This window comes from Helianthus annuus, chromosome 3 (assembly GCF_002127325.2).
Source record: "Helianthus annuus cultivar XRQ/B chromosome 3, HanXRQr2.0-SUNRISE, whole genome shotgun sequence".
Classification (NCBI taxonomy): Eukaryota; Viridiplantae; Streptophyta; class Magnoliopsida; order Asterales; family Asteraceae; genus Helianthus; species Helianthus annuus.
The window spans coordinates 98,357,499-98,378,662 of NC_035435.2; the positions used below are offsets into that span (position 1 = coordinate 98,357,499).

At 38.4% G+C, this 21,164-nt stretch overlaps 2 protein-coding genes across 2 annotated transcripts in view; both read left to right on the forward strand.

The window, feature by feature from the left end:
• Positions 1-14,875, forward strand: part of LOC118490452 — a 50,783-nt gene extending 35,908 nt beyond the window's left edge. The window contains exon 4 of the mRNA XM_035988103.1: positions 14,780-14,875. Within this exon, the coding sequence (XP_035843996.1) occupies positions 14,780-14,875 (96 nt within the window). The remainder of the gene's footprint in view (positions 1-14,779) is intronic.
• A 389-nt stretch (positions 14,876-15,264) lies between these two features.
• LOC110927792 lies at positions 15,265-16,150 on the forward strand. Its single transcript, XM_022171198.2, has one exon. The coding sequence runs from the start codon at positions 15,315-15,317 to the stop codon at positions 16,026-16,028; it is 714 nt and encodes a 237-aa protein (XP_022026890.1). The 5' UTR covers positions 15,265-15,314; the 3' UTR covers positions 16,029-16,150.
• The last annotated feature ends 5,014 nt before the right edge of the window (positions 16,151-21,164 follow it).

Below are 21,164 nucleotides of genomic sequence, written 5' to 3' on the forward strand. Positions count from 1 at the left end.
GTAATGCTTTCCAAATAGAATATGATGTTCCATTGTGTTGCAAAAGCACCATAATATCCTCTTTCACTGCCTGTTGAAGAAGACTTAGCATCATTTTCTCATCTTTGTACTTCTTCCTAGCATCAGCAGTTAGATCTTTTATTGGAACCGGTTCTTCATCATCATTCAAAGGTCGAACATACTTCGTCTCAACGCATTCCCAAGCATCTAGGTAGTTAGCTTGCACCCAATTCTCAAACCGACCTTCCCAACCTTTAAATTCTTCTATGTTCATGAGCTTAGGTGGTTTTTGCATTGTACCCGTTTCGTTTTCGAGCATTGCATTTTGTGCGAAAGATATCGGTGTAACTGGAGTAGCGAACGCGTTGAAAAATTCCTCTTCCATTTTCAAATTTTCAATTAATTTTCATAACAGCCGTAAAAGCGAACCTAAATGTTGATCAAATAAGCGAACCACAAATGTTCTAACAAGCGGATCTCTTGTTTGACAGAAAAGCGAACCAGATACGTTCACAAAAGCGGATCCTTGTTGGTCAGAAAAGCGAACTAAACTAGTTCACAGGAGCGAACCTAGTAGATGATCACAAGAGCGGACCTGACTATCTGTACTTTGGAGCGAACCTCTTTAAGTACGTATGAGCGAACCAAAAATATACCCACACGAGCGAACCTTTCTGCTAAATGTATACACAAGCGGATCTATCAAGTACCTATGAGCGAACCACTAATATTACCATACGAGCGAACCAGTCAACTAAGTGTACCCAAAAGCAAACCAAGTTAAACTTTTGGAGCGGATCTCTCGAATTCTGTAACAATAAGCGAATCTAATATGATCGTTGGAGCGGACCTATGAGCTGTCCAGAAAAGCGAATCTCACTCGAAACCATTTTTGACCCATTTTTATTTCGAATTTGACACCAAATTTTCCAGAGTTTGTCTCTATACTATTGCGCATAATCCTTGAAATTTTGAGCCGATTTTGACCGTTGAAAGTGTTTGAAATGAAGAAAGAAGGTGTAGAAGAAAAGAAACTTGATGAAATTCAGCTATTCTCTGCATAACTCCTCCTCCTGAAGCTCTGATACCACTTGTAGGATCGTGTAGTGACCCGAACGAGTCGTTTAGAGAAGTTTTCGTCAATTACAGGTGCAGAAAACAAGTAATCAACGTAGGAATAGCTAGCAAATCACTTTAAACACCTTTTAGCATTGATATATAACAGTTTACAGGCTAATCTCGATCCGGCAGCACTTCAGTACGAGTTTTTTAACATCAGTTCTAAATGATTCGCTCCAACAACACTATATATAGGGACACCTCCAATGTTCACATAAGCGAACCACATTGATGACATATAAGCGGACCTGCTATGTGTCATATGAGCGAATCTATCTCTAAACATCTATACAATATCCATTTTCTCGTAATATATGCCCTGATCTAACACTCTAAGTATATGACTCGATCCAAGACGAAGTCAACAGATGAAATGCACCAACAAATGACTGAATCCGAAAATATTTCTTTTGATAACCTTTACTTAGGGTTATCCGTCTGTCTCAAGGCTTAAATGTATGCGTTTAACACACCGCATAAATGTTAGTATCAGTATAGCATGCATTTCCACAAAACATAACATTGATTTAAACCAAGTTTTACTTCAATACATTGTTTTATGCATTTTTACCTATGCTTTAGTTGATACATATATCACTTGCCATACATGACATTTTGTTTACATATTACATGATTGACATTTGACATAGACATTTTGATATTGACATAAACATTTTGACATGGTTTTCACAAAGATATTTGACAAATGGTTTAGACATGGGCAATTTACATTGGTGGTTTGATTGGGTAAGTGATTTAAGTAACGAGACGTGTGTAATGTGATACAAGCATGGAGGATACGCCGCTGGTACTTCCTATATATAAGTGCTTGTATTACATTACATGCCGTAGCGTTATTTAATTCATTCAATTTGGACTTATACATTTTATACAAATAACATTTTTTTCACAAGACATTGTTTTACAAAACAGTTTGTTTTATACAAATTCATTTTACTTGGTTATTCATTTAACCTTACATTATTATTTTAAATATACATATCTATCATCGCTTTTCAAATGATTTATAAAACAAAACATTTTACAAGGATCATGACTGACTTTTTGTTAAGCAACTTTTTCTAAACTTATAAGTCATGAATCCTAAATCAATAAAACCTATGTACTCGCCGGCATTTTTATGCTGGCGTACCTATTTTCACATGTGTTTCAGGAGATGATGCATAGGATTAATCAAGATACACATAGGCGGACTTGGGCCTTAGTGACAATAAAAGATGCAAGACTAGTTAATTTTGTTATACTTCTTTGTTTGTTAAGACATTGTAACATTTTTAATCAATAAAACAATATTTCAATTTTCCATGTGTTATGAAACAATGATTCTGTTACAACACTCCGATGTTTCCGCCACGTTTTGTTGTTTTACGTGGTCGGGGTGTGACAGTTTATGCCAAGAGAATGGTGATTTGATGTGATTTAATATCAGTTGTCATATTTCTGTATAGTTTGGTTTACTTTCATTTTTCTAGTAGGTCAAGAGCATAGATAGTTTTCATATTTTCTTTAATGTGTTTGCATTTTAGGGGGAGTAGAAAATTTCAGAAAATCCAAAAACATTAGAAAATTTGAAAAAGCCAAAAACATGATAAAATCAAAAATGAGTTTTGTTGAGAAAAAGAGGAAATGATAGTACATCAGTGTGGACTATCACAACATGCTAGAGAATTGGAAAGTCAAAATGTGATAAACAATCTTACTACGGATGTGTCAGTAGATTTTTGCACATTTAGTAAATTGAAACGAGATATAAACCTTAATTCAAACTTGCTTAATTCGTGGGTAACTATTCTTGGATATATGGGTAACCCCCGAAATCTTGTTTGAAAGGTCCCTCTTTCTGAGATACTAGGTCTTTATACTCAGTGATATCTGGGGTATTATTCCGGGACTTCTGCTATATGGAAGTACTGACTTAGTCTCCGAATAATACTTTCTGAAAAAATGCTTTGAAATATAAGCTCGCCCTCAGCAAGTTGATAAAACAATAAAATTGATAGTCACTGCTGTTGTAACAAAAGATCCTCTAAAGGGGACTCACCAAAAGTCGAAGCCGTCATCTCTCTGCGTATACGGAAGTATCGACCTGAGCTCTCACGGCCCTCGCACATAACCCCTTTACATATATCATCTGTGGTATACTCACCTGTAAGACTGAACTTTGGGATCTGGATACAGGAGTATATTCAAGTGGAGTGATACACAATTAAGTTCAAGTTTCTAAAACATTAATATCGTATCTCGAATCGATTGAAATTTGTGTGAAAATTCAAAGTGGACCAATATACTAACAATCTAGGTAAATTGTTTAGAACTTAAAATGTTTAAAGCTTAAAGGTGTTAGTGATTTGTCTTAAAACTGATATGATCCTCTTGCACTAACTCACAAAAATATTGTCTGTAAATAGTTCATTTCTGCATTTAATTTTTAATAGAAAATTCAAAAAGATTTTAGGTGTGTTTTAGCATAAATTTTGAAAAAGTCAAAAAGATTTTCGGCGACTGATATTGAAAAGCTGATTTTCAAAATTCCAACTGCTAAACATGATGAACAGATGGTTTGGGAGATTGTGATATTTTGATAAAATGATACAATTTCAAGTGGTTCATCAGTATCTGATTGGTTGATTAATTAGTGATGTCTATATGCTTAAATGTTTATCATAAAACTTATGTTTGTGGTAGAGTTTTATGCAGGAAGAGTAAATATTTGAGGGGGAGTGCATGTTGGAGATGAGGAACTTAAAGATGTCAACATCTAAGAGAAAAAGTTTGTTGGAGATAAAAGAGAAAGAGATGAAGATAGAGAGAGAGAAGCCCAAAGACTAATCAAGACTGAAGGTGTGAAGACACGACATTGTCAAAGACTCGATGAACGACTCGTCAACATCTGAGGGGGAGTTTGTTGGTGCACTACATCTGTCGACTTCATCTTGGATCAAGTCTTAGCCTTAGAGTGTTAGATCAGGGCACATTTTACGAGAAAACAGGATATTGTATAAGTGTTAGCAATAGGTTTCGCTCATAGGGTCTTAACCAGATAGTTTCGCTTATATGGTCATAGGAGGTTTCGCTTATTCGGTCCATGTAGTTCCGCTCATGTGTCAAAATGAGGTTTCGCTCATGTGTCAGTGTATATTGGAGCGAAACCTTGAGTACTATAAATAGGAGCACATAAGCGAAACATTGTAAAAAGTCTTGTAACTCTTACCGAAGTGCTGCCGGTTTGAGACTTGGGTGTAAACTGTCATTATTCAATACAGAAAGGTGTTTAAAGTGATTTGCAAGCTATTTCTATGTTGATTACTTGTTTTCCGCACCTGTAATTGACGAAAACTCCTCTGAATGACTCATTCGGGTCGAAACACGATCCTACACGCGACCCGCGTAAACCTAAGGGTATCACTTACGCGGCCCACCTGGCCGCCTAGTCTACGCGTAGGATTGATGGGTCATGGGCTTAGGTTCGACAGTTGGGTCATACGTGGCCCGGATGCTTATCCGGATGAATTTCAAGTTAACGCGGCCCGCGTAAGCATCCTTTAAGTTTTACGCGGCCCGCCTAGAATCCTAAAACTTATCCAGTTGGATCATTAAGTTGTACCGGCCCGCGTAAGGTTAAGCTATCCCTTACGCGGCTCGCCTAAAACCCTATTTTCTTGTTTTTCTTGGTTTTTCATGTACAGTAGGGTTTTAGGGGTCCGGGTTTACACCTATAGGTTGGTTAGGGACATTTTTGAAGGTCCTTACATCCTCCCCAACTTAATTAAAATCTCGTCGTCGAGATTTATTGAAATAAGTGTGGATATTTGCGCTTCATCTCTGATTCCAGCTCCCAGGTGTATTCGGGTCCTCTTTTCGAGTTCCATTTGACTTTGACCAGCACCAGCCGTTTATGCTTAAGAAAATTGATCTTTCTATCTTCTATCTGCAGTGGTTTCTCTACAAATTTTAACTTTTCATTTACCTCTACATCTTGAAGATTGGATATATGAAACACATCATGTACTCCAGCTAGTTCTGATAGACATTTCTTGAGATTGGATATATGAAACACATCATGTACTCCAGCTAGTTCTTCTGGTAGTTGTAAACGATAAGCAACTGGTCCTATTCGTTGCATTACTGGAAATGGTCCTACGTACCTTGGACTCAGCTTTCCTTTCTTACCGAATCGTACGATTCCTTTCCAAGGAGAAACTTTTAAAAGTACCTTGTCTCTGACTTGAAACTCGAGCGGCTTGCGGCGATTGTCTGCATAGCTTTTCAGACGATCTCGAGCCGTTTTCAGTCTTTCTTTGATTTGAGTTATCTTGTCAGTGGTTTCTTGCACAATTTCAGGACCTGATAATTGACTTTCTCCTACTTCTGCCCAACAAACTGGAGTTCTACATTTACGTCCATATAGTGCTTCAAATGGGGCAACTTCGATGCTTGAATGATAACTATTGTTATAGGAGAATTCATATAGGGGTAGGTGATCATCCCAGTTTCCACCGAAATCTATCACACATGCCTGGAGCATATCTTCCAAAGTTTGTATCGTTCTTTCACTTTGTCCGTCTGTTTGTGGATGATATACAGTACTTAAATTTAGTCGGGTTCCCATTGCTTTCTGAAAACTAGTCCAGAAATGAGAAGTGAAACGACTATCTCGATCCAATACAATGGAGAGCGGAACTCCATGTAAAGATACTACTTTGTCTACATACAACTTGGCTAATCTTTCCATGCTAAAGGTTTCTTTCATGGGTAGAAAATGAGCCGATTTGGTTAATCGATCCACAATTACCCAAATCGCATCATTACCTTTTCTGGTTTTGGGTAACTTAGTAACAAAATCCATTGTTATGAGTTCCCACTTCCATACAGGCATTTCTAACTGCTGTAGGAGTCCAGAAGGTTTCTGATGTTCTGCTTTTACTTGCGAACAAGTAAGACACTTAGATACATAGTGAGCTATGTCATTTTTCATTCCTATCCACCAGAAATTATTTCTTAAATCTTGGTACATCTTATTGTTTCCTGGATGCATAGTATACCTAGATTTATGAGCTTCTTCTAAAATCTTATCCCTTAATTCTCCTTGCTTAGGTATCCAAATTCTTTTCTTATGGAATTTCCAAATTCCATCCTTTCCTTGCTCTAGTTCTTTTATATATCCTTTCATTCCTTCAGCATCATCTTCGATTGCTGTTTCTTGAACTTTCTTCAATTGTTCCATTAAATCTAACTGCAGATTTAATCTAAGAGCACGAACTTGCTTTTGTTTTTCATGATATTTACGACTTAAAGCATCTGCGACTACATTTGCTTTCCCTTCGTGATATTGAGTATCACAGTCGTAGTCACTTAGGATTTCCATCCATCTTCTTTGCCTCATGTTCAATTCTTTTTTCCCAAATATGTACCTTAAACTTTTAGATCTGTATAAACAGTAAATTACTTCCATACAGATAATGTCTCCAAATTTTAAGTGCAAAAATTACGTCTCCTAACTCTATATCATGAGTTGTATAATTTTCCTCGTGCTTCTTCAATTGTCTTGAAGCATACACAATTACCCTTTTGCGTCGCATTAGCACACATCCTAATCCAAACTTTGAAGCATCACAATATACTTCAAAATCTTCAGTTCCTTCTGGTAAGGCTAAAATTGGAGCATTTGTCAATCTTTGCTTTAAAATCTTAAAAGCTTCTTCTTGCCTAGGTCCCCATTCAAACTTAACTGCTTTACAAGTTAGCTTAGTCAAGGGTACAGCTATCTTAGAAAAATCTTTAATAAATCGTCTATAATATCCAGCTAATCCTAGAAAGCTTCTAATTTCCATAGCTGTTTGCGGAACCTTCCATTTGATAATTGCTTCTATTTTAGAAGGATCTACATGAATACCTTCGTGATTCACCATATGACCTAAAAATTGCACTTCTTGCAGCCAGAATTCACACTTCGAGAATTTGGCGTAGAGCTTTTCCTTTCTTAACAAAGTTAAGAGTGCATGCAAGTACATGCAAGTGCTCACAATGTTCTTCCTGACTTTTGGAATAAATAAGTATATCGTCAATAAAGACAATTACGAATTTATCCAAGTATGGTTTACAGATTCTATTCATCATGTCCATGAATGCTGTAGGTGCATTCGTTAGTCCGAAGGGCATAACTGTAAACTCATAATGACCATACCTAGTTCTGAAAGCAGTTTTAGGTATGTCTTCTTCTTTTACCTTCAATTGGTGATATCCGGATCGTAAGTCTATCCTAGAAAAATACCTAGCTCCCTGAAGTTGGTCAAAAAGATCATCAATCCTAGGTAATGGATATCGATTCTTAATTGTAACCTTATTCAGTTCCCTATAATCAATACACATTCTCATCGATCCATCTTTCTTCTTCACAAACAACAGTGGTTCTCCCCAAGGGGATGAACTAGGTTGTATGAATCTTTTACTTAGTAATTCATCTAATTGCTTTTTCAATTCTAGCATTTCTGTGGGTGCTAACCGATAAGGTGCTTTAGCAATCGGTGTAGTTCCAGGAATTAGATGAATCCTAAATTCTACTTCCCTGTCGGGTGGTAATCCAGGTAATTCTTCTGGGAATACATCGAAGTATTCTGAGACTACTGGGATTTCCTAAAGTTCCTTACTCTTAGTGTTAATGATTACGGAAATCATATACACCATTCCTTGTTTTCTTGAATAACTAGCCAACTTCATTACTGAAATGAATTTCAGTGGCTTTCGAGGTCTATCTCCTGTAATTAAAATTACTTTTCCTGTGGGGGTACAAATTTCTACAGAATTTTTATCACAAAGGATTCGAGTATGGTTGGCTACTAACCAATCCATTCCTAATACTACATCGAATCCGGCTAATTTCATAGGTAGCAGATTTGCAGAAAATTTATGGCCTAAAAGTTCTATCTTTCCTTCTTGCAAAACTTTATCTATGTTAACCGAATTTCCATCTGCCGTTTCGACTGTAAAAATCTGCCTAAGATTGGTTAATGGTAAATTAAGAGCTTGGCAGAATGAAGTATTGATAAAACTTTGGTTTGCACCAGAGTCAAATAATAGTTTTGCATACACATTGTGAACCAAGAACGTACCAGCTATTACATCTGGAATGAGTTCTGCTTCTTGAGTGGTCAGCTGGAATGCTCTGGCATTCTTTTTAGTATCTCCGTCGGCCGTCTTGGCTTTATTGTCTGCTGGCTTGGTTAACTTAGGGCATTCTGATTTGAAATGTCCAGTTTCTCCACAGTTATAGCAGATCCTTTTTTTCTTTCTGCAGTCTTCTTCACGATGTCCTATAACTTTGCAAAAGTTGCAGGTTACATTGTATCTTCCAAAATGTTTCTTTCTGCAATTCCTGCAAAAAGGCGGATTTGAGGATAGCATTGCTATTATTACCCATACGAAATCCTTGGGTAATTTTCTGAGCTAAATCTTTCTTCCGATTTTCTTCCCTTGTACGTACCAGTTCGTCAGTTAGGGTGTTAGCTAATTCTACTGCAACGTCAATAGTGTGTGGTCTCGCAGCTTTAACGATATTACGGATCTCTCCAATTAATCCCCAAATATAATGGGAAATGAGTACCGGTTCTGGCGAAGCCAGGGTGGGTACCACTCTCGCATATTCGAAGAATGTTGAAGTATATCCTCGACAATCTACACCCATCATACGATGGCTCAGGAATTTATTTGCCATTTGTTCCTTTTCATATTCGGGACAGAATTTTCTTTCCATTAGCTGCTTAAATTCTTCCCAATTCATGGCATAGGCCATATTTCTTCCTTTGGCTTGAAGTACCGTATTCCACCATTCTAGTGCCCCTTCTTTGAAAAGATGCGAAGCATACATAACTTTGTCATCTTCAGCACATTTACTTATCATAAGTACTGCTTCGGTTTTCTCCAACCAACGCAGTGTCGTAGTCGCCCCCTCATTGCCTGCAAATTCAGCTGGTTTACAAGCAAGAAATTCTTTGTAAGTGCAACCAGGCGTTGTAGCTTTCATTTTCTTGAGAAGTGGGGCTTGCCGTGGATCATTGTTATGATTATCATGATTACCGCCTCCGTTTACGCTATTATTGAAATTATCTTCCTGTGTTCGTTTACTAGGAATGATTTGTTGAGGTTCAGCAGGTTTCTGGGCAGCAGCAAAAATTGCTGGAATAGCTAGGGCTGTAAACGAGCCGAGTCGAGCCGAGCTAGGCCTAGCTCGAGCTCGGCTCGAACTCGATTTGAGCTGGCTCGGCTCGGCTCGAATTTCAAATCGAGCTGAGATTTGAGGCTCGAGCTCGGCTCGATTAGAGTTCGAGCTAGCTCGGCTCGGCTCGATCTAGCTCGAACTAACAAAAAACCGCAAAATTTACTACTTAAAAAACTCTTAAAAATGAATTTCTTCATAGACTGGGGGCTATAATTGCCATTTAGTTTAACTATATAGCTAAATATGCAAGTATAAATAGTTAATTTACTTTGTACATTGTCTTTACCTTCTTTTATAGGGGAGAGACTCCATTAGTTTTTTTTTGTAAGCGATGTGGGACAAAAAAATGAAGGATGTAAACCTTATCGAGCCAGCTCACGAGCTAACGAGCCGAGCCAGGCCAAGCTCGAGCTCGGCTCGTTTACAAACCGAGCCGAGCCGAGCTGGCTCGTTTACAACCGAGCCAATTTCGAGCCGAGCTTTCTTCGAGCTTTTTTCGAGCGAGTTTCGAGCGAGCTACGAGCCACGAGTTTTTTGAACACCTCTAGCTATCCCTTGAGCAACGATATTCTCGATATCTTGCCTAGTCATGAATTGATTTTCCTGATTTTGCTCAGATTGATTCACTTCATTAACGGGTTCATTACCAGCGTTTTCCATCTGGTAATTATTATAGGTATTATTAGTGTCAAATAATCGATAATTAAATATAACAAAATAATTGCACATAAGCACACAAATTTTTACAACACACGTATAACCAAAATTGTCGATTTCTCGACTTCCATTTTTATAGATTATAATAGGCATCCGTACACACTGTTATTTTACAGAAGTTTTATTTCTATTTTACAGAGTTATATTTTTTTGTTACTACGGTTATTATACAAACACCGCCTCCCATCCCCACTATTCTTTTGTCAGCTGGCATTTTAATAGCGACGTTCCCTCTCGTCGTATTTCCAGGAGATTTGTTCTCCCATTTCCCGGATCCTATTCCCTGTACCTATCAGCTCCTCGCCAAGATGGCGGAGTCCAGCTAAGTTTTCGTTACTCATCGGTGGATTTGGTATAGGTTCTGGGTCAAACTGAGGGAAAACGTCATAAGGATTATTAAGAAGGTTTTGAAACTGCCAATCGTTAGTCCACCACTCGTCCATTTCTCCTAAAGGTTGGGTGTGGATTAGAGGGTCTGGAATAGCTGGTTCCAAGTTCATTGGAAGTTGGGTTTCAGCAGGATAAGGGTAGAGATTGTTGGTGATAGGTCTAATGATATCACAGCTTGCCAGTAGATGATCTAATTCCACCTAAAATGGAAATTCTTCAGTTTGCTTAGAACTTTCCCCGATTTCTATTTTTGTTCGCCTAATATTTTCCCCGATTTCTATCTCTGTTGGCCTAGAACTCTCACCGATCTCGATCCCTTTTCCTTTATCCATAGGATTTTCTATTTTGGGAATTTTCCTAGTTGCTGGTTTCCTTCTGCGCAGTTTCCTCCATCCGACATATCTTCTTCTTTTCTTAGGCTTTGCTTTCTCCGGAGGTGGAGCTTGAAATTCCATAGGTTCCTCCAAATCAGCAATGTAACCAGTGAAGTCGTTGGAAACTTCTATTGGTACAGGATAGAGATTGAGATTCTGAAGGGCTTCAGATAACTCATTCATACTGTTTAGCATATATGCAAAATGCTGATTCAGGATCCTGATAGTTTTAAAGGTTGGTATTTACTGCTACCATTGCTAACATATAAAGATCTCCCCATTTTTCGTCTAACTTGGTTGCCTCTTTCCTGGGTTTCCGGATTAAACCTTACTTCCTTTGGTTGTGATTTCTTTCCTTTTTCCTGACTTTTCCTAATAATCAAACTTCTTTTATTGGGAGAAAGTGACTTTTCAAACTGAGCTTTACGGACAAATATTCCTTCATCCATATCTGCTGGGTATTTTGAGGAAGTTCCTTTTTCTTTAGGTGAAGTATCTAATTTATGATAGATAGCCGAAAGTCTTTGTTTACCCATACTGTAACTAACAAATAGTCAGTTAATAAAACACGTAATCACATAATGGCAATCAGTAAAATTAAGTATTTTGCTGAATACTTAATTAGCTTAAATCAGTGGATCTGATACCACCTTTTCCTGTCACGACCCTAGCCCCGGTTTGACCCGGTCCAGAGCCGCGGGAAAGGAACCCCGTGGTATTTAATTTAGGCGACAGCGGAAGTCTTTAATGCAGGATCTTTTAATACTAAAATGCCCCTTTACTTTATTACATAATTTAGGGATAAAACCCCGTAATTTACAATAAAGTGATTTCATTGGGAAATCCTTATTTCACAAAACATGTTTCTTTATTTATTTATATTGAGCCACTTCCTTAAGCTTGTAGTGCTTCACGACACTTTTCTTGGATCACAATAGATCACCTGAAACATGTTTGAAAAAGGTTTTGTCAGCGGGAAATACTGAGTGAATCATTCTTTTAGTTAAAACGGCATTTTGTTATAATTTACAGTATTAAGAGCGATTACAATGTTTCTGTTTATCAACCAACTACCCACAGTATTTGTCACTCGACAATCCATCGGTAACCTCTGAGTCCAATGGTGTCTGTGACTATGGTCATATCACCCCTTGGCTAACCCGTTGTCCAATAGTGACGGTTATCAAGTAATGTATACAAAACCCCACATACCGGCTGTAACTTGGTGATTACAAAGGCTTAATCCTCGTAATTATAACTTTGAAATAAATAAGGTTTTGGAAATAATTTGATAAAAAGAGAATGACTCACCTTGCAATTTTATACGGGCGGAGTTTAATCTACTGATTAGCCTGTTTAACCTAATTTAAATAACAATGCACACGAACTGGGTTAGTAACTAATACAGCATTTACGACAATTCACGAGATTAAACCCTCACAACAAATGACAAAGTGCGATACTTAAACATCCATCGAATTAACGAAGAATGACAAAGTATAAACCCAATTTGAGCAGCACTTAAACATTCGTTGGATAGTTTCAATTGATCGGACGTTGAATCGTAATAGCGATCGAGTTAATACCCGGTATCGTAGCAGCACCTCACTATATGAAATTATAATTTTGGACAGTATATCTTCTTTTTTGGAAAGTTTCGTCGACACAGAATGAAAGCCCCTGAGCTAGGCTATTTATAGCCTGAATTTAGGTTTTACGCGGCCCATGTAAACCTAAGGGTATCACTTACACGGCCCGCCTGGCCGCCTAGTCTACGCGTAGGATTGATGGGTCATGGGCTTAGGTTGGACAGTTGGGTCATACGTGGCCCAGATGCTTATCCGGATGAATTTCAAGTTAACGCGGCCCGCGTAAGCATCCTTTAAGTTTTACGCGGCCCGCCTAGAATCCTAAAACTTATCCGGTTGGATCATTAAGTTGTAGCGGCCCGCGTAAGGTTAAGCTATCCCTTACGCGGCCCGCCTAAAACCCTATTTTCTTGTTTTTCTTGGGTTTTCATGTATAGTAGGGTTTTAGGGGTCCGGGTTTACATCTATAGGTTGGTTAGGGACATTTTTGAAGGTCCTTACACAAATCCTAGCAATTTAAGGGTGTTTGTTGGAAGCTTGGGGTATACTAGCTTGAGGCTTTCTTGTTTGGAAGCTACCATTCAAGAATCATCATCATCTTCCATCTCCTTGCTCCTTGAAAGGTTGTTTCTTAAAACACCCTATGGTTGCATTTTGATAGTATGCATGTCATATATGGATCCGGTTATTGGGTTTTTGCATTTAAAATGGTTTTAAATAATCTTGTAAAGTAACATGTTTTAAATATATATTCCGCTGCGTTTTAATTTTATTTGGAAAAAAGTAGCTTTGATAAACATGTGAAAAACCCAACAAGATAAATATTTTATATCAGATGGTGTTTATAATCACTTTGAATTGTGTTCTTGATAGCATGGTTCTATGTCAATTTTTTTTATATAATTTTGTTATAGATTCTTATTTTAACAATATTTTAAATAATCAGTTTAGGTTGTTTATGATAATATGACATGTGTCGTACCTAAGTGGAATACTAAAGATAGAGGATACCTACCTCTGTGTCCACATTCATTGTTTGCCTGGTAAAACCTAACTAATTTGCTATTGATGATGTTAGTTAAGTACAAAACAAACGACGTTTGGTTCAAGCTCAAAATATGAACATATTGCAAATTGCCTGCTTCAAGATCAAGTCTTTTGTAAGTTATGTTGTGTTAAAGTGGTGTCATGATATGACTAATGACTATTACTGTTTTAATGTACAATTTACATGATGATATTACTAATGACTACCACATGTTGTCTCATATGTTGTAGATGACCATGACAAGTAAGGATGCAAACCCGTACTTGTTCTAGAAATACCAACATATAATCTTCTTCAATGGCAAGAATTTGCGTCAAACAGGATGATCGTTTTCTTCTTATATCCGTGTTAATCATTGTTTCGTGTTGCGTAAGGATCGTGGTTTCCGCCGGATCTGATAAGGAAATTGGAGAAAAAAATTACGCATGTTTGTTGAATTCATTGGCGCCGGAGTCCGGCAACGGTAGTATCGTGAGAATGTTCGATTGATTTTTGGAGAGTTTTCGGAGAACGTGTCTGCTGAAGGTATATGGTTTTTTTTTTGCTTTTCTATGTTACTTGATTTGTGCTGTTTTTGTATATTATGTTAATTGATGAGAATTTGAAGGTTTAAGTAGTTAATTTAGGTGTAACGGCTTTGTTTCCAGTTTTATTTTATTTTTTTTCCCGTTCAAGCTATTGTTGCTGAAGGGCTTAATGTTCACATATTAGCACTATTGTTTTTTTTTTTTTTGTAAATTAATGGCCACATTTTGTGCTTTGTTTATACCTAAACACCCCTTTGCTACACTTTATCAACATTAATAGTTAAGTTGGTTCATATCACTACAGTGACCAGACAACTTTATTATGATTTTCACATTGATTGTGCCATAGTGATGAGGTGGTAAGTTTTTGACGCTTAAAAGGTGCGAGCATACATAACTTCATATGTGATCCTTTTAAATTTTTTAGGTTTGGTAACCCTGGTGTAATTATGTTTAGTGTGTGATGGATTTTTGGTAACCCCATTGAAATATCTATGTACAACAATATTCAATTTTTGCTCTCCTAAGACTTTAAGACACTTCTACATGGATAATTCTCAGGCCAAATCAGCAACAATAGTGTTTCATAGTGCCCCTTCCCTATTTCCTATGTGCGGGGGGGGGGGGGGGGGGGGGGGGGGGGGGGGCTATGGAGGGGCCTTCATCCGAGTAACGAGCGCTAATGACATTGCAGGTGGAGCCCAATGATGACATTGCAGGTGGAGCCCGATGTTTTCAACCAATAAGATTTTTTTCTTTTTTTGTATTTTGTTTAATAGACAGTTTTAAAGGGGCTTTATTCCATTGCAAGGAAGCTAAATGAAAGCCCCCCTCTGTATGAGGTGGTTGTTATCAATTTTTTTGCTGTGTGTTGATTTTATGGGTGAATTTAGTTAAAAGTTTTGGTTATACCTGGTTGTTTTAATTTTATAATTGTGTTACTATATGTCAATTTTTTTTTTCATGTATGTATGTGTCCCGTCGTAACGTTTAGGACTTATATGAATATTGTAAATCGCGCAACGCGCGTGATGAATAACACTAGTTACACATGAAGAAACAATATGACCTTCCAGTGATGTGAACTAGGATTGCTAGTATAGATAATTCATATATGATTTCCGTATTTAGGACAATCTATGTACACATTTAGCCATCCCTTTGAAAGAGTGCAACAAACTTTACATAAATACGATAAACCATCTATATATTTGCAATTGTACACGTCTCTATTGGTGTGTGTATATATATGTATATATATATATATATATATATATATGAATGATTTATATAGTCCATGCAGCTTGAGCTACTATGTCCATGCCTTCGCTTCCCATTTTCTTGTGTGCTCTCCTAATTTTCTCATTATCTTTCCATGGAATCTTGGCTGTGAAGTATGTGGTGATTGTAGAGGCACCCCCGAATCATGGGGGCACCGTAAAATTCAACACAATTATTGGCGGAATCCCATACACACAACAAATAATGGGTCAGATCAACACCTTTATCTGGTCCACCCTCTTTCAACAAAACACCCCGGCTGACAGAAAACCGGTAGATACTATACAACTTTTCATTAAGGATTTTATAGGAGCGGAAGGAGTCACTTGGGGCAGTGATAGGATTAATGTTAGTGCGGTTTATTTAAGAGATTACAACGGGCCAATGGCCACGAAATGGGAATACACGTCCCTTTTGTACCATGAAATGACGCACGTTTTCCAATGGAATGGCGAGGGTAAGGCCCCTATAATGTTAACAGAAGGGATTGCAGATTACGCGATTCTGAAAGCTAATTACTTCCCACCGGCCTTTGCCAAGCCTGGTTCTGGGGATAAATGGGACAAGGGGTATGATTTCACGGCCCGTTTTCTCGAGTATTGTGACGGGCTTGTTCCAGGGTTCGTGGCAAAGCTTAACAAAATGATGCGGAAGACTTACGACGTCTCCTTTTTTAAAAACTTAACAGGAAAGCCCGTGGAGCAACTATGGAAGGAATACAAGGCTAAACATCCAGGGGTCGATTGAAAGCTTGATTATATATGAAACAAGGCTATAATGTTATTGCATGGTGTTTGTGGTGAAATAAATTAATTTACTAATTTGAATGTGAACATGTTTCTAAATTGTGTAATCCAATCTTAATTTAACTAAATAGGCATGTTTTAATTTCTTTCTTAGGCTATTTTAAGTTAATATTTTTTCAGATAAAATAATTGAATTCGACTTTTTCAACTAGTAAAAAACCAAGTACGCATAGTTTTTTTAAAAGAATTGGAATTTCATGGTTTAGTTTTTAAATAATTCTAATAGAAGTTTTAATTGTGTTTGGTTTTTACAATACTAAAATGGTAAACGGAATTGGAATTGACAAAAATTGAAATGACAAAATTAGCTTCACCCAAACCTAAATAATGGTCTGTGGTCTTCTTGTTCTTCTTTAGATTGAGTGGACAAACATGGATATTCAACTTTGGTCAGGTTGGTTTTTCTTTTGGTCGAATAAGACAAACTGGTATTCCAAAGTCACACTTTTGTTCTTTAATATTTTTAATCATATGTTCTTAAGTTCTAAAACCAACAATAGAAACTTTAGTTGTAAAACTGATTAAATGTTAGGTATCTAAGGGGGTGTTTGTTTTTTCTTCAAGGGGGCAGATGTCTGTAGGCGCGCAGACGTTACCCTTGAAGACTGTTTGTTTTTCTTGTTTAACAGATCTAAACTCAGCTTTTTTCATCTTAAAAAATAAGTTATGGACCCCCTTCTTAAAACATCTTTACACCTCCCTCTTCTCCTCCCTCAAACATCAACCCCTCCCTCCGTCGCTCCTCCTCCTTCTCCGACCTCCCTCTTCTCTTCCGGCGACCTACCTCCTCCTCCGGCGACCTCCCTCTTCTCCTCCGGCGACCTACCTCTTCTCCGACCTCCCTCCTCCTCCGGCGACCTACCTCCTTCTCCGGCGACCTCCCTCCTCCTCCGGTGACCAGCTTCTTCTCCGACCTCCATCTTCTCCTCTGCTGGATCGAAGCGGAATGTGAATGTTTCGTCATTGTTTGATGCGTGTTAGGATCTGAGTTTGGATTGATTCTGATTTGTGTTTGAATTTAGATGAACATATGAAAGAGTAGTGCAGCGGAATTTAATGGAACCAAACTTTTCACAATCAAACAGAAGAAATGCTATCAATCATACATTTTCTAACACTGAATCAAATGATTAAATTTATTTTTAAACTCTGATTACAATGTGTGTATGATATGCAAACTCCCCCTCAGCCTGAGCTCAGTGTTTGTTCGTGCAGAAAGAAGATGGTGAATGAGCAAAACAGAACAGTACAGAGTATTGTTCTCTTTAAAGGCACTTGCAAACCACTGAGCATCAAAGCTGACGTCACCATGAAAGTGACATCTAACCTCCTAACAAACTCTAACAACCGATCTATACAAGTACTGCTTATGCTAACTACTGATATTATATTACAATGCATAAACCAAATATAAACTGCTGCTGCATCCTTCCACTGCTGTGAGCCCAGCAGATGTTGTCATGATCAGCAGTGCTTGATCCAAGGCAGTAGATTGAGCAGCAGAGCTTTAGTTCTTCTATCAGACTTTGTCTTGGTCAGCAGTTGTAGGTCAGCGGATTGCATGATCAGCGGATAGGAGGTCAGCAGATGTTGAAACCACTTTCAAGGGGAGAGACTTGCAGCCAAACATCTGCTTATTTTGAATCTACTGTTGTGATCCAGTTTTGGCTTTTATTATCTGTTCCTTTGGTAGGGTTCAATCCCAACAATCTCCCCTGGAACAGATAATGCCAAAACTCTCCATTATTGTAGATTTTTATTGCCTCAACAACAGTTCCCTTATTTGCCTTTGAATTGTAGTTCAAAGGTTAAGGCATCTGTATCATCTTCATCCCTGCTAAGTGGATGATCAAGGTGATCCTGCAAATCTTCAAGTCTCAGGCCAAGAGCTTGTTCCCTTGTAAATTTCTTCACTTCGCCATCTGCCCTGACCATAGTCAATACGTGGTTCTGTTTGTCAGATTTCCACTCTTGTATTTTTAGGCGAGATGGGTTTCTTGGGAGATTTTTATTTGTTGAGGAGTTTGGTGAGGCTAGCCTATTCATAACTGGCTGAGCAGCATGTGCAGATTTTTCCAGTTCAAATTCTTTTTTCAACATTACCAACAAGCCCTTTTTCACAACGACATTTCCAGCAAGAATCTCTTAAACTGTTTCAGAACCTAACTGGCTTTGACTCCTTCTTTTGTAGATGGCAGTGCCAGCAGGAGCAGTGGTTCTTTTGAGATGTGGCTTTGATGATCCTTTCGAAACCTCTGCTTTGGAGTAGTCAAGCTTTTGTGGAGCTTTTGGATCTTTCTTCCTTAGCTCTTCCAAACTCTTGTAGGTGGCCCTGACCCTCGCTTCTCCCCACTTAGACACAGAGTTCTTTGACCCATATTCAGCAATTATCAGCTCCTCTTTCATTCTCTTCAGCTCTAAGGCTTTATCAGCTTCAACCCTTTTGAATTTTTCTAGGGGAGTCTGCTTGTCTTTATTCTTGATCATTTCATGAATCCTGGCTACTTCCTTTTCAAGCTCAGGAATAGTCCAGTTTCTGAACATGTGCTTCTCCCCCTTGTATGTCTTGTAGGTCATGATGTTTTCAATGTAGTCTTTTCTCAAGGACTCATCTGCCTTTTCTGAGATTTGCTGACATACATTCTTTGCAAACTGTTCCAAGGCTTTGACCTGTGTAAGTAGAAACTGATAGTTTTGTTGATACTCTCTATTAGATTTCCCTTGTTTGTTTTTGATTGAGATATCCTCTGCTTGCTTGGCCTTGATTTTCAAGTATTCTTCAATATTGGTTGGCCTGGGATATCCTTTAATCGATGGCAAACTCCTTTTGGCAGGGTTATCCTCATAGTAGAAGGACTTAATCTCTTCTCTAACTGTTACAAGTTCAAGAGGAAATTGAACACTTGCAGGAGGTAAGGGTTTGTATAATTGAGCTGAAGAGAGAGGAATATGTTTTGAAACTGTGACAAGTGCTTGGGATTTTGAAGCCTTTGGTGGTGGAGATGGAGAATCATCATCTGATATGACAACCCTTTTCCTTTTTATTTTAGGAAGGGCAGATGATGTTTTAGGTGGATCAGTGGTTTGTGTTTGACTAACAGCTGTTGAAACAACTGGTGTTTCAACCACTGTTGTCATTACAACAAATGTTTTGTCATCTGCTGTCTTCTGCTTTAGAGCAGGGACAGATGGTGGTGGTAAGGCAGTGGTGGTGGTGTGTGATGAAGTGGTGTGTGTTTGAGTGGGAGCAGTTGTTGTAACAACTGTTTGGATGGAGGTTTGATGTTGGTGGCTTTTGGACAGTGTTTTTGGAGAGTGCTTTGAAAGGCTGGATGGTGTGGATTTGGGTTTCCTTACTTTTCTAGTAAGCTTTCCTTTTGGAATCGGATTTTGATCATCCTTTTCACGAGAACAACCCTGCGCATTCAGCTCTATAAAGGCTCTTTTCTCCTCATTCCACCTTGCTAGGTCCTTTGCCGCTCTGTCCTTCTTTACACTTATGACAGCATCATCAAGTGCATTTTTGGTAACATCAACCTTTTTACTACCATCTGGCAAAGGAATATCTCTGAGCATTGCACCTGTTGTTGTATCAAGATACAGCCCATTATCAATTCCCTTCTTTACCCACTCCTTAATTTTCTCCCCCTTTTTGGCATTATCTGCAGGGAGGTCATCAATATAAAGCAAAGTTGGAGGAGCAGAGCCAGTGGTAGTCAACAACTGGGCCTTGATCGCGTTAATGTCAGCTTTTGTATCCCTGAACCTAGACTCCATTGCCTTTCTGAGATTTTGAACATGTTTTTCATGTTGTTGCTCGGCCAATTGAAATTGTTGATGGAGAAGAGGTTGAAAGAGATTCCAGAGCTCATTTGTAACATCTGCTGGTGGTGGAGCAGGTGTTTCAGATGGAACAGCAGTGGGTGGTACCTTTGGAATTGTTAACAACTGTTGCAGCATGTCTTTAATTTCTACAACAGATGTATCCAATTTTTCAACACGATCCGTCAATTCTTGGTACTTCAAACCATCACCCAATTTAATGGGATCATCTGATTTCCCACTAGCAGTGGTTTTATTAGATGTTGAAGTAGGGAGTGTACTCCAAACATCAACAACTGATGCCCCTTTTTCTTGGTACTGGGGTCTTCTTCCTTCCACACTTGATAATCTTTTGATGTTACCAGTGGTTAGAACAAACTCACTGGCAGATAACAGAGGTGTTATAGAAGGAATTGCCTCCAAGGAAGTCTTATTAATGTAACCACTGTCCAAGTGTAAACCTGTAGGTTCAACACTTGTAGTGGCTGCTTCACTTGGAATACCACCAAGAGTTACTTGTAACTCAAGGGGTGTAACCTCCTCAGGTTGTGTTGGTGGGTTAGCAAAGATTGATACATCAAGCCCAGTCTCTTGTTGAGGTATTTTCTCATGAACAGTTGATTGAGAAGGATTGGTTTGTGCTAGGTTCAAATCAATTGCATCCAACAGTAATTTCGTGTTTGGTGGAAATTGGGATGTGAGGGTAGGTTTAGAAAGCGGAATTGCCCCGTGTATTGGGCTGTGGAGGATGGAAACGAGTGCTTCCAGTGCCTCATGATGTGGTGACCCTGTGTGTACAACCTGTTCTTTTTGTGAAGAGACAGGAGGAGTTTCAGGTATAGGTTGAGATATTTCTACCAACTGCTGTGAGGAAGTAGCAGCAGTGGTTTGTTGTGATTTTTGTGCAATCACAGGCAAGTGCTCTGGTATCTCATCCTCCAGAGTTGCCTTTTTGATGGGTTTGGGGGGTTTTTTATTTTTCTTTTTCTGTGGTTTTTTGGTGATTTTAGGTGTGGGTTTCAAGACAGTTATTTGGCTGCCTTGATCACCTTGAGCAGTAGGCTCAGCAACAGATACCTGAGGAGCAGTGTTTGCTGCTAAAGTCTGCTCAGGCACCTCTGCTCGTGTTTTACAAGGTGTTGACATTCTTGAAAATGTTTCAGCAGTTAAGCTGTTCATTTGAAAAGATTCACCTTGGTTTATTACCGCAATATCATCCTTACTGAACTTTTTCTCAAAATAATAACTTAAAAAT

Bases quoted from the DNA above. Each gene is read 5' to 3' on its own strand.
- LOC110927792 (XM_022171198.2), top strand. From the start codon at position 15,315: ATGTCCATGCCTTCGCTTCCCATTTTCTTGTGTGCTCTCCTAATTTTC.